This window comes from Pongo abelii, chromosome 3 (assembly GCF_028885655.2).
Source record: "Pongo abelii isolate AG06213 chromosome 3, NHGRI_mPonAbe1-v2.0_pri, whole genome shotgun sequence".
Taxonomy (NCBI): domain Eukaryota; kingdom Metazoa; phylum Chordata; class Mammalia; order Primates; family Hominidae; genus Pongo; species Pongo abelii.
Genome location: NC_071988.2, coordinates 99,629,862 through 99,643,066, shown reverse-complemented (window position 1 = coordinate 99,643,066; position 13,205 = coordinate 99,629,862). Strand labels below are relative to the sequence as shown.

Sequence of the window (13,205 nt, the reverse complement as noted above, 5' to 3'; positions counted from 1 at the left end):
AGAACATAATCCCAGAGAGTTGTTTCATATTTGCAACAAAGATGCTGTCAGTGTTCAAAATGCATATTTTGGAATGCCTTCAGACAAAGTTTACAAATCATATAGGAACTCTGAGCCCATTATTCCATAATTACTCCCCACTTTAACCCAAAATAATCACCACGGTTTTTCTCACCAGACCTTAGTCTGACTTTTGACTATTTAGCTATATTTTTTAATCCACTTCCAAAAGATGATACACTGCCATTATGGAGGATATTCTAAAGAATATCTCACACACTTTGAAGGCAATTTCACACAGGAGTTCTAAACACATTTTGAGCAAAATGTGTGAAGACTCTGTAAAGGGAACCACTTTGTAAGCAATAATGTTCATTCAACTGGATGTCTTCATCCAGTGAGTTTTTTTTTTAATCATTATTTTTTGTTATTTTATTTTTTATTTTTTATTTTTCCATATATGGCCAATTTGTTTTCAATGAAAGTGCCAAATAACTCCAGTGGACAGGGTAGTCTTTTTAATAATAATAATAATAAAGTATTTTTTATTATTTTCAAAACTTTATTTGCCTTATTTACTCAGTAACCAAATTACAAAAGCAATCAAATATTATTTTGAGCAGCTACTTAGATTCCCCTTCCAGGGAAGTGCTCCATATTGATAACATTCTCCTTCCTCACCCTACGAAGGCAAAGGCAGATCTGAGGATTCTAGTTTGCAGAGGTGACTTCTTTTGATCTAGGTCTTTGCCTTCATTCTGACTCATTCTTTGATGACTGCTGCAATCTCCAGGTGCTAAAAATGAAAAGTTAACTTGGGCAAAGGGCCCCCAATGTTTGCTCACTCATTGGACATTCAATGTGCTCAGGATAATCTCATTTTAATGGTTTCCAAATTTATCTCAACCTGCTCTCTGGAAAAGCACATCTTTTACACAATATAAATTAGTCACGCGATGAAGATGTACATGCCAGACATCAGAAGCAGAATGGATGATCATTTTAACAAGGTGAGCTGGGTGAGTTCAGCCCCAGCTGGATTCCTAGACAAAGGAAAAGACTCAGACTTTGAGAGGCCCTGACACCGCTTTGGCTGATCCTCATAAACATAGATATTTTCTCTGACACTTTACCAAATTCTTCTTGGTATTCATGCTTAAACACCCTTTCTTATTCTTAATTCCTTATTCCTTTGTATTTCTGTATGATTCTTTACTTCCAAATCGTGCTCGCCAGAGGTCTGCCTAATTTAATTGATCTTCAAAGAATCAGGTTTTGTATTTGTTTATCATTTTTAGCATTTTATAATTAACCAATTCTTCTGCTTATCTCTACTAATGCCTTCCTTTTGCTTTCCTTAGGTTTCCCTTGCAGTTCTCTGACTTCTTGAGTTAAATATTTTGTCCACGTATTTTAATGCTTTCTTGATCAATAATAAGAGCTCAATTTTCTTCTGAGTACAATTTTGTCCATATGATTTAAGTTTTGACAGGTTATTTCCTCCTCATCAATATTTCTTAAGTGTTTGCTGTTTTGATTTTCTTTAAGGAATTTCCTAGTAATCATTTAAGAGACCATTTAAAATATTCCAAGTGGCCTGAATTTTTGTTTATCCTTTTATTATTAATTTATAATTTATAATTATATTTATAATAGCCAGAGAACATATGCAGTATAATTTTTCTTTTGTTTTGTTTTCTTTTTTTTTTTGAGAGAGAGGGTGTCGCTCTGTCATCCAGGCTAGAGTGCAGTGGCGTGATCATGGCTCAGTGCAGCCTCCACCTCCCAGGCTCAAGCGGTCCTCCCACCTAGCTGCCACCATGCCCAGCTAATTTTTGTATTTTTTGTCGAGACAGGGTTTCACCGTGTTGCCCAAGCTGGTCTCAAACTCCTGGACTGACGCAATCTGCCTGCCTTGGCCTCCCGAGGTGTTGAGATTACAAGCGTGAGCCACCATGCCCAGCCTATGCAGTATAATTCTTGTTCTTTAATCTACTGAAGATCTCCTTATTGTCTGGTATTTGACCGATTTTTACAAATGGTAATAACAAACCCTTATATAATGCTAACTATCTGATATGCAGTATTCGAAGTACTCTAACTGCATTAACTCATTAAATCGTCACAATGATCCTATTTGACAGGCAAGGAAAATGAAGCATAGAAGTTTTTCTCAAGTCATTTGCCCAAAGTTGTGTAGCTAGTAAGTGGCAGAACTGACACCTAAACATGTTGAGTTTGGCTATAGGCCCATGATCTTATCACAAGATAGTAAGTGTTCCAAGAACATTGAAAACTAGAAGGTAAGATTTTTTTTTTCTCCATATAGTACTTTTATATTTTAAAGACTTTTTTTCTGAACACTTTGGCCATTATCTAACCTAAACATCTTGGTTGTGGATAACTCTGCTTGTAAAGATACACATATATCTGAACTGACAGATTAAAAAAACTCCTAATGCTATGAATTATATTTTGTGGGGAATTCCACTGATATGGTTTTGCTGTGTCCCCATCCAATTCTCATCTTGAATCATAGCTCCCATAATTCCTACGTGTTGTAGGAGGGACCCGGTGGGAGATAACAATCACGGGGGCAGTTTCCCCCATACTGTTCTCGTGGTAGTGAGTAAGTCTCACAAGATCTTATGGTTTTATAAGGAGTTTCCCTTTTCACTTGGCTCTTATTCTCTCTTGCCTCCCTCCACATAAGACATGCCTTTCGCTTTCCACCATGATTGTGAGGCCTCTCCAGCCACGTGGAACTGTGAGTCCATTACACCTCTTTTTCTTTGTAAATTACCCAGTCTCGGTATGTCTTTATCAGCAGCATGAAAATGGATTAACACATCCTCCAAATGTGATTTCCTGTCAACTGCAGAAAATTACTCAAGTTGATTATAGATAAGAGTGATTGGATTATTGGATTCATCAGACTTCAGAAAAGTCAGGAAGCAGAGGGTACCTCGAAGCGGAAGGAGTCGCTCTGGGCTGGGGCTCCTGAGTGCCTGTACCATACGACGCCTTCGTTGATGTCCTGCTGGGTGAAGGTGCTGGTGGGGGTAGCCGTCCTCCCATCAGGCAGGTGCTGCCCTTCATCTGCAGGGCTGTCTGCAGGCATATTCACTAGAAGGACCACCTCCCCTAGGAAGGCACAGGCCACACAGTTAGTGAGGGTCCCTAGGAAAAGTCAGAGCCCTTACCTCCTTTCCTACTACTCATTTTTTTTTTAACTAGAAAGAAATGACGTACTTCTTTATTTTTGTCTAAGGTGAAGGAGAGGATGTTAATACATAATTCAATGGACAGTATTGAATCCACCTTTAGAAACAGAATTCTCAGGCTTTCTGCTAAAAGAACTAAAAGTCATTCAAGGACAATTCATGTACGAAATTACTGACTTATCATCTATTAAAAATTACATAAGGAGAGCCAGATAGTAGCAAATACTATAGACAAATACTCAAATAATGGGCATTGAATGGATTCATTTCTATGCACAACTTTCTATGTAACAGAAAATGTTTTCCAGCCAGGAAGTTTTTGCTGAAAACATAATGGGAAATTAGTAACAATTCAGTGGAAAATTTTCATTAGAGAATTCTGTCCAATGATATTAATACAGGTTCAATTTCTCTTATCGGAAATTCTTAGCACCAGAAGTGTTTCAGATTTCTGATTTTTGAATATTTGCATATACATAATGAGATATCTTGGATTCAGGACCCAAGTCTAAACATGAAACTCATTGATGTTTTATATACACCTTACACACATAGCCTGAAGGTAATTTTATATAATGTTTAAAAATAAATTGTATGCATGAAACAAGTTTTGGCTGTAACCTTTCACATGAGGTCAGGGGTAGAATTTCCCACTTGTGGCATCATGTCAGTGCTTTCAAGCTTATGGATCTTGGAGCCTTTCAGATTTCAGATTTTTGGATTAGGGATGCTCAATTTGTAATAGCTAACAGTGGAAGACATATGGCAGGCACCCCACTATATCCAATGTGGTGATTCAAACCCAGTTCCATTGCTTCCAGCTGAGCGAGCTTCCTTAAGGCTCCATAAGCCTTCGTTCCTCATTCATAAAAAGAAAATAATAGTATATGCTTTACAGGTGCTTAAAAATAATGTTGGTCATCTTTCTTGACATAGTTTGGCTGTGTCCCTACCCAAATCTCAACTTGAATTGTATCTCCCAGAATTCCCACGTATTGTAGGAGGGACCCAGGGGCAGGTAATTGAATCATGGGGGCCGGTCTTTCCCATGCTATTCTCCTGATAATTAATAAGTCTCATGAGATCTGATGGGTTTATCAGGGGTTTCTGCTTTTGCCTCTTCCTCCTTTTCTCTTGCTGCCGCCATGTAAGAAGTGCCTTTCTCCTCCTGCCATGATTCTGAGGCCTCCCCAGACATGTGGAACTGTGAGTCCAATTAAACCTCTTTCTCTTCCCAGTCTTAGGTATGTCTTTATCAGCAGTGTGAAAATGGACTAATACACTTCTCATTAATTCTATTTAATTATTCTGAATGATGCCATTATTGTCTTCATTTTACAGATGAAGGTCTTTAGGTTAAGAGTTTAATAATGTTAGAAGTTACACAAATGTTAAGTTGATGAGCTGGGATTTGAATCTGATCATGAAGCTGGTCATGAAGCTCTGTTACCAATCATCATTATTTTGTGAACATATACCAGTATTTACACTGCTAAATAACTTATCATGTTTTCTCCTCCTTCATTCTTTAAACTTTATTGAACTGAGGCAAGGAAATCTAAATCTAAAGACCACCATCACCAGCAATCTGTTTGTACTGCTTGTTCTTCACCTAAAGCACCTTCGCCTTCACCTACTATCTTCTCAAAGTGAGACTGAAAATACAGAGGTGTTAAAGAAACAATTAAAATTTCACAGGAGACTATGCCTTCAATTGAAGACCAAACAGAAGAATGGATGAACTGCTGCAAGCAGAAGCTATATTCTCATGAAAATGCAACTAACAATAAATCTGAAAGAAGCCACCCTAACACTCTGATAGTGGGAGGGAGAGGGTGAGGAAGAGGGAGAGAGAAAGAGAGATGGACAGATAGAGTGTCAATTTTTAAAATATTCTATAGGAGAATACTTGAATCTTAATACACTAAACACTAGACATATTGGGCAACTGATGGCACGTTTGATTACCCTAGAGAAATTTGTTTTCTTACTCAATGCAGACACTCATTCTAATATTTATATGCACTAAATTCAAGTTTAGAACAAGCATAATATTCTGGATGGTAATGAAATACCAAAATAAGAGAGAAACATGACTACAGTACTCTTTATATAATCATATGTAGAATCAACTCACTGTAGTTTTCTTTCTTGTATTATAACTTATTTGTACTCAAGTAGAAAAAATTCCATTACCTTTCTCTCCCTGGTTCAACTTCCATTCCTAAGATGCTGTCAATAAACATAGATTTCTAGGATGTGCACTGTTTATGAATGTGAGTACAGTTGCAAAATATTGTGAAAGAAAATTTCCACAATGAAAATGTGGAGAGTAGAAAACATTCAAATGCTGATTTCCTAGTTATTCTGCTTTTATGATTAAAAAGCAAGGCAGAATTTTCCTAATAAGCCCTAATGAAACAAACCTAAATTTTTATGTAAAAAATCACTTTCATGTCATACAGATTAACAGGAATTGTAAGATATTTGCTAATCCCATTAATTTTAACTCAATAAATAGTCATTGAGTACCCATTAGGTACTAATGACTGTGGTAGGCCCTACAGGAATGGAGGAATTCAAAGCTAGGCAACATGCAGCTCCTACCCCAAAGATTAGCCCCATAAGCAACTGAGAGTCACTGTGAGTTTTCCAGTAGGTGAATGACATGAATCGATTTAGAACACACAATATGTGGTCAGAATATAGAAAGCCTATAAGAGTTGAAAGTCCTGTTAAAGGGGCTGGACTTCATTCTATAAAAGTGGTAACAAAAGTAGCTAAGATTTATATAGATGGTTTGACCAATTATAAGACTACTGACAAATCCAGAGGAGAGATGGGAACGTGAACTAAGACAACAGAGGTGAGACTGGAAAGAAACACAGATGCAAGAGTAACTGAGGAAGTGGGAGCAATGGAACTTGACAAATGTTCCTGTGAAGGATGACAGAGGAAGGTATCAACGAGAATCACCTATTGGGATGGATGACTGGATGCCACTACTAGCCATCAATCATACAGAAGGAGGAGGGGGTTGGAGGGAAGATGAAGGGTTCAGTACTGGACATGCTGAATACAGGTGACAAGTCCATGAGTGGACAAGGAGAAATATCAACCTATTGTGGGATTCTCTGCAGAGGGGTGAGAGCTAACCTTTTTTTTTTTTTTTTGTAGTACCTCACCTATGCTGTAATCATAATATGACTACAAAAAGATAATATTTTAAACATGAAAACCCAAGTTTAAAAAACAGAAAATGGTCTCTATTGGGGATTTCCTTTATACTGAAGTCAATATTTTAACCAATAATTTTGAAGGGAAGATTTAGTAGGTATTAAGAATTGGAATATCATTTGAATCTCCATGAATTATTTTGAGATTGAGATCATTCATATTAATGTATCTTACATTATGATAAATAATTTGGAATTGCCAATGCATTAGGTTAAATCAGATTCTCCGTCAAGTGATTCTCAAGTTACTTCATTAAAACCATCTCATCATATCTACTTTCAAATCTAAGTAAGTAGCTACAGATACAAGTATTAATCAAGTTGTCTAAATTTATACAGATACTCCTTGAGTTCCTGTGGTTTGACTTATAATTTTTTGAAGTTACAATGGTACAAAACCATTGTTTTTCACTTTCAGTACAGTAGTTAATAAGTTACATGAGATATTTAACAGTTAATTATAAAACATGCTTTATGTTAGATGATTTACCTAACTCTAGGCTAATGTAAATATTCTGGGCACATTTAAGATAGGCTAGGCTAAGCTATGATGTTCTGTAGGTTAGGTGTATTAAATGTATTTTCAATTAACAATAATTTCAACTTACGATGAGTTTAACAGGGTGTAAGTTGAGGAACATCTGTATCTGAAAACAGTGGTGAGTCTGCAAGTGGTTGAACTCAGGTCCTTCATGCACATACTATACAACAATTTACATTTGGTTCTGTTTCAAGGCGTCAGCTCTTCACAAAAAGCCCAAAGTCCAGCTTGAACTTTCTTAAGTGATGAGGGAGTACAAGGTAAAGTCTCCACAAATTTACGTAATTGGGACTGACGGATGCAAGCAGATTTGTGTTAAGTTGACTTCTAGTTCCCACCACCAATTTCACTCTTGAATGGTTTCTAGGTAACGTGATTTGATTATTACTAATAGGGGGCTCTGGATACACGGAAAGATCATGTTCATAGGAAGAAGTTAATTATAAGACTTACAGCAGGAAAGCATCATAATAAAGCCTATGTGATATTTATCAAACTGAAATGGTAAACTTTTATCTGCTTAAAAAGACATTTAATTCAGCGTTGTTTTGTTTAAGACTTAATGGAATATGGGGTTGTTTCTAGGAAATTTGGGGGTTTAATTTTTTGTCTTTTACTGATGAAGATAAAGGTAGAGAATTTAATACATCAAAAGAGTCATAGATTTTTAGAGATGAAAAGGACCTTAAAAATATCTAGCTTAAAATCAGTAGTTGAAAGTACGATGAGAACAGGAAACTTACTAATTACAAATGGAAAAATAGTAACTTTAGAGTGGAAAAATCTGGTAGACACCACTTTAACCAAGTGATCAAAGTTAACATCACCTGTCATAAGACGCAGTGAGATTATGTACCTCCTGATGATGCACTGAGAAAGGGGGAAAAGCACAACCTTAACCCAATCATGAGAAATCATCCTCAGACTAACACAAATTGAGTGAGAGTCTACAAATATCTGACCAGCACTCTTCAAAAGAGTCAGCGTCATAAAAGACAAAGACAGAGGAAGTGTGTGTCGCAGATTGGAGGAGACCAAGAAGACGTGGCAAATAAGTGTAATTTGAGATCCTGTATTGGGTCATAGAAAGGGCATTGGTGGGAAAACTGGCAAAATTTGAATAAGGCCTGTGAATTGATTAATAGTATCATATCAGTGTTAATTTCCTGGTTTCAATAATTGTTCTATAGTTATAAGATGTTAACATTAGGGGAGGATAAGGGTATTCAAGAGCTTTTATTCTGTTTTTGCAACTGTTTAGTCTAAATGTTTTTTTTTAATTTTTTTAATGTTTACCCTAACTTCTCAAAGAAACCTATGGCACAAGACCTTATACCTGCCGTTTTCAAGGTTACACAGCTATAATAAATGACATCTCAGCTAGACTGACCATTTTATAATTATAATACCAATTGTCGATTAGATGGCTTTTCAATGTCTTTGTGGACATCGGAATTATTTTTAAATTAAATAAAAGTTAATTTTTTTCTCCCTACAGAAAATATATAATTAAAAAAATCTGACAGCCCACAGGAAAAACAGATTATTCTTCCTCTGCTATTTAATATGCCAAGTGAGTTTTTATTTTTAATGGCTATAATTTTCATTTTCACATGATCAATTTAGTTATTTTAAAAAATCTACCTGTTCCTTTATTTTTGTATCATGTTGTTATTTCCACACAGTTTCAATTCCTTCTTTTATGTCTTTTAATCATTTTAAATCTGCTTATTTCATAGTTTTTATAAGACTGTTACTTTATTTGAAATTCTTGGGGTTTTAATCTTCTTGCTCGTTTTGGTTATGGTACTACAGATTATTTCCTCCCATATTCCATAATTTTAAATTCTGAGCTTCAGTGGTTTCTTCTGAGAATCCTGTGTAGCCTAGCAGAGAGTGGGCCTTCTGTGGTAGTTTCTATTAGTTTCAATAAAGAACCCAAGACATATCATTGGCCTGAGATTAATTTTCATAAAATACCTCAGCTTCAGGTTTCTTAGACAAGACACATGGTCTAATTTAACCTGAGATTTACCGGAAAAATAGGCCTACAGTTCTGAATTTTCACCAGGCTTTTTTTTTTTTTCTACTCTGACTCCAAGAAAGAGGCAGATTTCTCTGCCATGTCTCTGTGCTGATGAGCTTCTTGTTTCTACTCTGCCCCTTTAATTGAAGGCATGTCCTTCCAGAGTCCTGGCTTTATGCAGCATCTTAATTCCAATGCTCTGTCTCTGCATGGACATTAAGTCCCAAGCCCCTGGGTTATTGAGACATTCACAACCCCTTTTGGAGAAGCTATGCTATTAAACTCATGCAATAACTGGCCTTCAGTGCCTTCTTTGTTGCTGGCACCCGGAGATTTCTCTCTATCCTTGGGAAGTCAGCTACGAACACCTTATAATTCTTGTTATATTTTATCCAGCATTTCTGGGTGATGATAATGGTAAATTTCTCAGGTTTTCATATTTGACTATCTTGCTGGAAGTAGAAGTAACACTGGAGAACACTGAAAAATGTTTTCATGTTATTTTTATAAGTCTCATTAAGAAGAAGTCTAGTGATATTCTAAAAGGCATATAAGGCAGAGTTTGAGAGCCTGACCTTTGAAATTAAACTGACGTATATTAGTTAAGTGACTTGCAGCAAGCTACTTTACCCAATATTTTTACCTGCAAAATGAAGTTGTTTTAAAACTTAAATTTTAGGTGTTACATATAACGTGTTTATAAACTTTAGTACACTACCTAGTAAATGTGTTGAGTGTGATAGCTGTCATGATTATTCTGTTTTTAAAGGGGATTTGTAAGGTATTAGAAAGCTCAGTTCATTGGAATTGCAATCTTGCCACATGGCACTATACAGTAGCAAACCCTAGACTGCTGAATGCAACAATGAAACCATGCCAAAGGAAAAAATAGTTACCAAATTGGGGGTAGTCTTGTGTAATCTTGTAGATGATTTCTTCAGCACTGGCACCAGGAGCCTCAGCCTGTAAGATTCTGTTGGTGATCTGCAGCATCCCCCCTTCTGGAACCCACACCATCGAATTAGCCACAAGCCGAAGACCCCTATCATTCTGAAATAAAAATAAAATGCAGAATTAGGTCCAAGCAAAGTAAGAATATATCAATCCTTAAACACATAAGTTATCCAGTTCTATTGTTGTTAAAGATTGTCTAATAAGACAGAGAGAGATTCACAGCTTCAGAGTCACTCTACAGACTTTGTATTATATGTAGACATGCATATTTATCTATATATTTACATATGTATATATCCTGCTTTTTCTTTTAGTTTATCATGAACCAACAACTTATTTAGAAAGACTAAGTCTCTCCATTTCTTTCTTTCATCTATCCATCAACCTGTCTTTCTATCCTCTCCACCCACCCATATTTAAGAATTATTCATTAAGCACCTATTATATGCCAGCTCCATTGCTAGAGGCCTGATATATACAAGATGTCTGAAGCAAAACTTTAACGTCAGAACTTACAGTCTAGTGGGAGAGATAGACACATAAATAATTAGGATGCTTCACGATTAATGCTGTATAAGAAGCTTGAGCAGGGAGCTGTGGGAGAATAGAGGAAGGAAGCCGCAGGAAAATTTTCCTAAGAAAAATAATTTCATTTTGAATAACAAAAAAATTGGATTTCTAAGTAGAGACATGGTGAAACATATTCCAGACAGAGGGCCCAGCTTAAGCGAAAGCAAAGATGTGAGACAGTGCACTGAATATTTCATAAAATGCCCAAGTGTCTAGTGCCAGTAGGGCTCAGGGAGCCAGGTGGGGGAGTGGATAAAAAGTGACACTGTCTTATGGAAGGTTAGTAGAAGATAGAAGCTATGCTAAAAGTCTCAATTCATCTCATAGGCACTGGAAAGTCAACACGAGTCTCCAGGGAAGAAAATGGGATGATCAGATCTAGGTTTTAGAAAGACAGGCTCCAATGGCAGGAGATGGAAGTGACCAGCACTGAGATAAATCTAGAGCTGAAGATTCCTTTTAATGGCTCAGGGGAGAGAAAATGAGGGCCTATGAGAGGGTAATTGCAGTGGTAAATCCAATGGTAAATTCATCGTAGACAGCAATAGATTCTGGAAGCACCACAGAAGCAGAACTGCCAGGACCTGATGGCCAATTGAAAGTGAAGCAACAACAGTTAGGAGTAGCTGGCTGGAAGGAATCACCTATTCAGCACTCCTGAGAAGGCAATCATTTTAATTACTAAAGCTAATATCATTAAAAGTGCTGCCATTCCTGCTTTGCAAGGCACACACCCTCTTCCAAAGCCTCATAATTGACATTTTCCACAGAATGAGACTAAGGACGCTGCCAGTGTTCAGTTTTCAAACTTCAAAAATTAACAAGTCTGATATTTTAACATAGGGCATTTTAGAAGGGATGGTTTTCTATATTATTATTACTTTCAAATATGCCAATAAATGGAACACAGCAAACACCACTCCCAGGAGAAGAATACTCTGAAGAGAAAACAACATCTATTCTTTTGCTCACTTGGCCCTTGAGCATCTCACTTCTCAGGAGTCAGTGATGGCTACTGTCATCATGTATACACCAGGAAGCTGAGTCAAACAGCGCCCATGAGAACAGCAGCAAAGGCACTTTCTAACCTGACTGGTGCTCAGGGCAAAATCCCAGAGAATATTCTCCTTTCTCAATTGACAGCATATTATTTATAAGACATCAAAAACGTATAAAAAATTCTGAGGGAAAAGGCTCTATTAACTCCAGCAGTCTTGTATACCGTGATATACTTGGGCCCAGGTTTTTTTTTGAGACAGAATTTTGCTCTTGTTGCCCAGGCTGGAGTGCAATTGCATGAACTTGGCTCACCACAACTTCTGCCTCTTAGGTTCAAACAATTCCCCTGACTCAGCCTCCTGAGTAGCTGGGATTATAGGCGTCTACCACCATGCCTGGCTAATTTTTGTATTTTTAGTAAAGACGGGGTTTCACCATGTTGGCCAGGCTGGTCTCGAACTCCTGACCTTGTAATCTGCCTGCCTTGGCCTCCCAAAGTGTTGGGATTACAGGCGTGAGCCACCATGACCAGCCCAGGTTTCTTAATTGTTAGAAATCTTTCTAATAGCAGCAGCCTACTGAACTTTGATTTTGGTTATGGAGACCAGTCATATGCCAACAACCACTTTATTAGACTGAGTAGGCAATGTGGTCTTTTCAGATTCTATGCAAGTAGGCAGTGTGACATGAATGCATGTTCCCAGATGGCTTGCCCACTATATCTCCATCTTGGCTGTACTTATCAACACAATTCTCTATAATTCCTGTGTGAGTGTAACTTTTTAGACAGCACACCTTGTGACTCAGTGTGCAGAGACTAGCAGCACCTGGAAGCTCATTAAGATGTTCAGAATCTCAGGTCCCATGACAGACTTTCTGAATCAGAATCTGTACTTTGAAAAGATCCCCAGAAGCTGTGCAGACATACTAAGGCATGAAAAGCATGGTCCAAGGTACAGATCACAATGGTTCTAGAATGGGTGTCCTGAAGGTTCACAGCTGAGCCTTTTAGAATATTAATGTCTATAACAGGGTAATACATATGCCTCCATTTCTGAATGATTTTTTTTGCAGTATATAAGGAGAAACAGATAACACTATGAAAAAGAAGTATTATTCTTGGAAATCAGCAAGATGGCAGAATAAGAGATTCCAGCTCTAAAACCTGCACAGAACACTAATTTTCACAACCATCTGCAGATGACAATACCTTCATAGGAGCCTGGGGTCTAGCTGAAAGTTTCCAGTACCCCAATGGAGTAAAAGAAAAAAAATCAACAACAGATGCATTGAAGAGGGTAAGAAACACAGTTTCATTTTACCCTAATACTCTCCTCCAGGTATGCACAACTCAAGGCCAAGAGAGACCACTTCAGCCCATAATTTCTCCTACAGAGGAAAGTAAGATTGACATGAGTGCCCAGCTTCCCCAGCCTTGTGGGATGCTGCCTAAGAGATCCATTTCTGTCTCACCCCATCCAGAACACTGAGGGGATTAATATGTATACACAGCTGTCTAGGGACAGTAAGGAACAGGGAAGAGAAGCAGAGCCTTACAGTAACCATTGTGTGGCTCTCAACAAACAGCTGCTGATCATACTAACTGGCTAATGGGCTCCACCAAGAGCCATGCTCACAAATCCTGTAAGATACCT

At 37.4% G+C, this 13,205-nt stretch overlaps 1 protein-coding gene across 5 annotated transcripts in view; it reads right to left on the bottom strand.

Moving 5' to 3' along the window:
- Positions 1-13,205, bottom strand: part of FRAS1 (Fraser extracellular matrix complex subunit 1) — a 477,046-nt gene that overhangs the window by 133,347 nt on the left and 330,494 nt on the right. For all 5 annotated transcript variants that reach the window (XM_054554107.2, XM_054554103.2, XM_054554105.2 and 2 more), the window contains 2 exons: positions 9,924-10,077; positions 2,966-3,144 (listed from right to left, as the gene is read on the bottom strand). In XM_054554107.2, the coding sequence (XP_054410082.1) occupies positions 2,966-3,144; positions 9,924-10,077 (333 nt within the window). The remainder of the gene's footprint in view (positions 1-2,965; positions 3,145-9,923; positions 10,078-13,205) is intronic.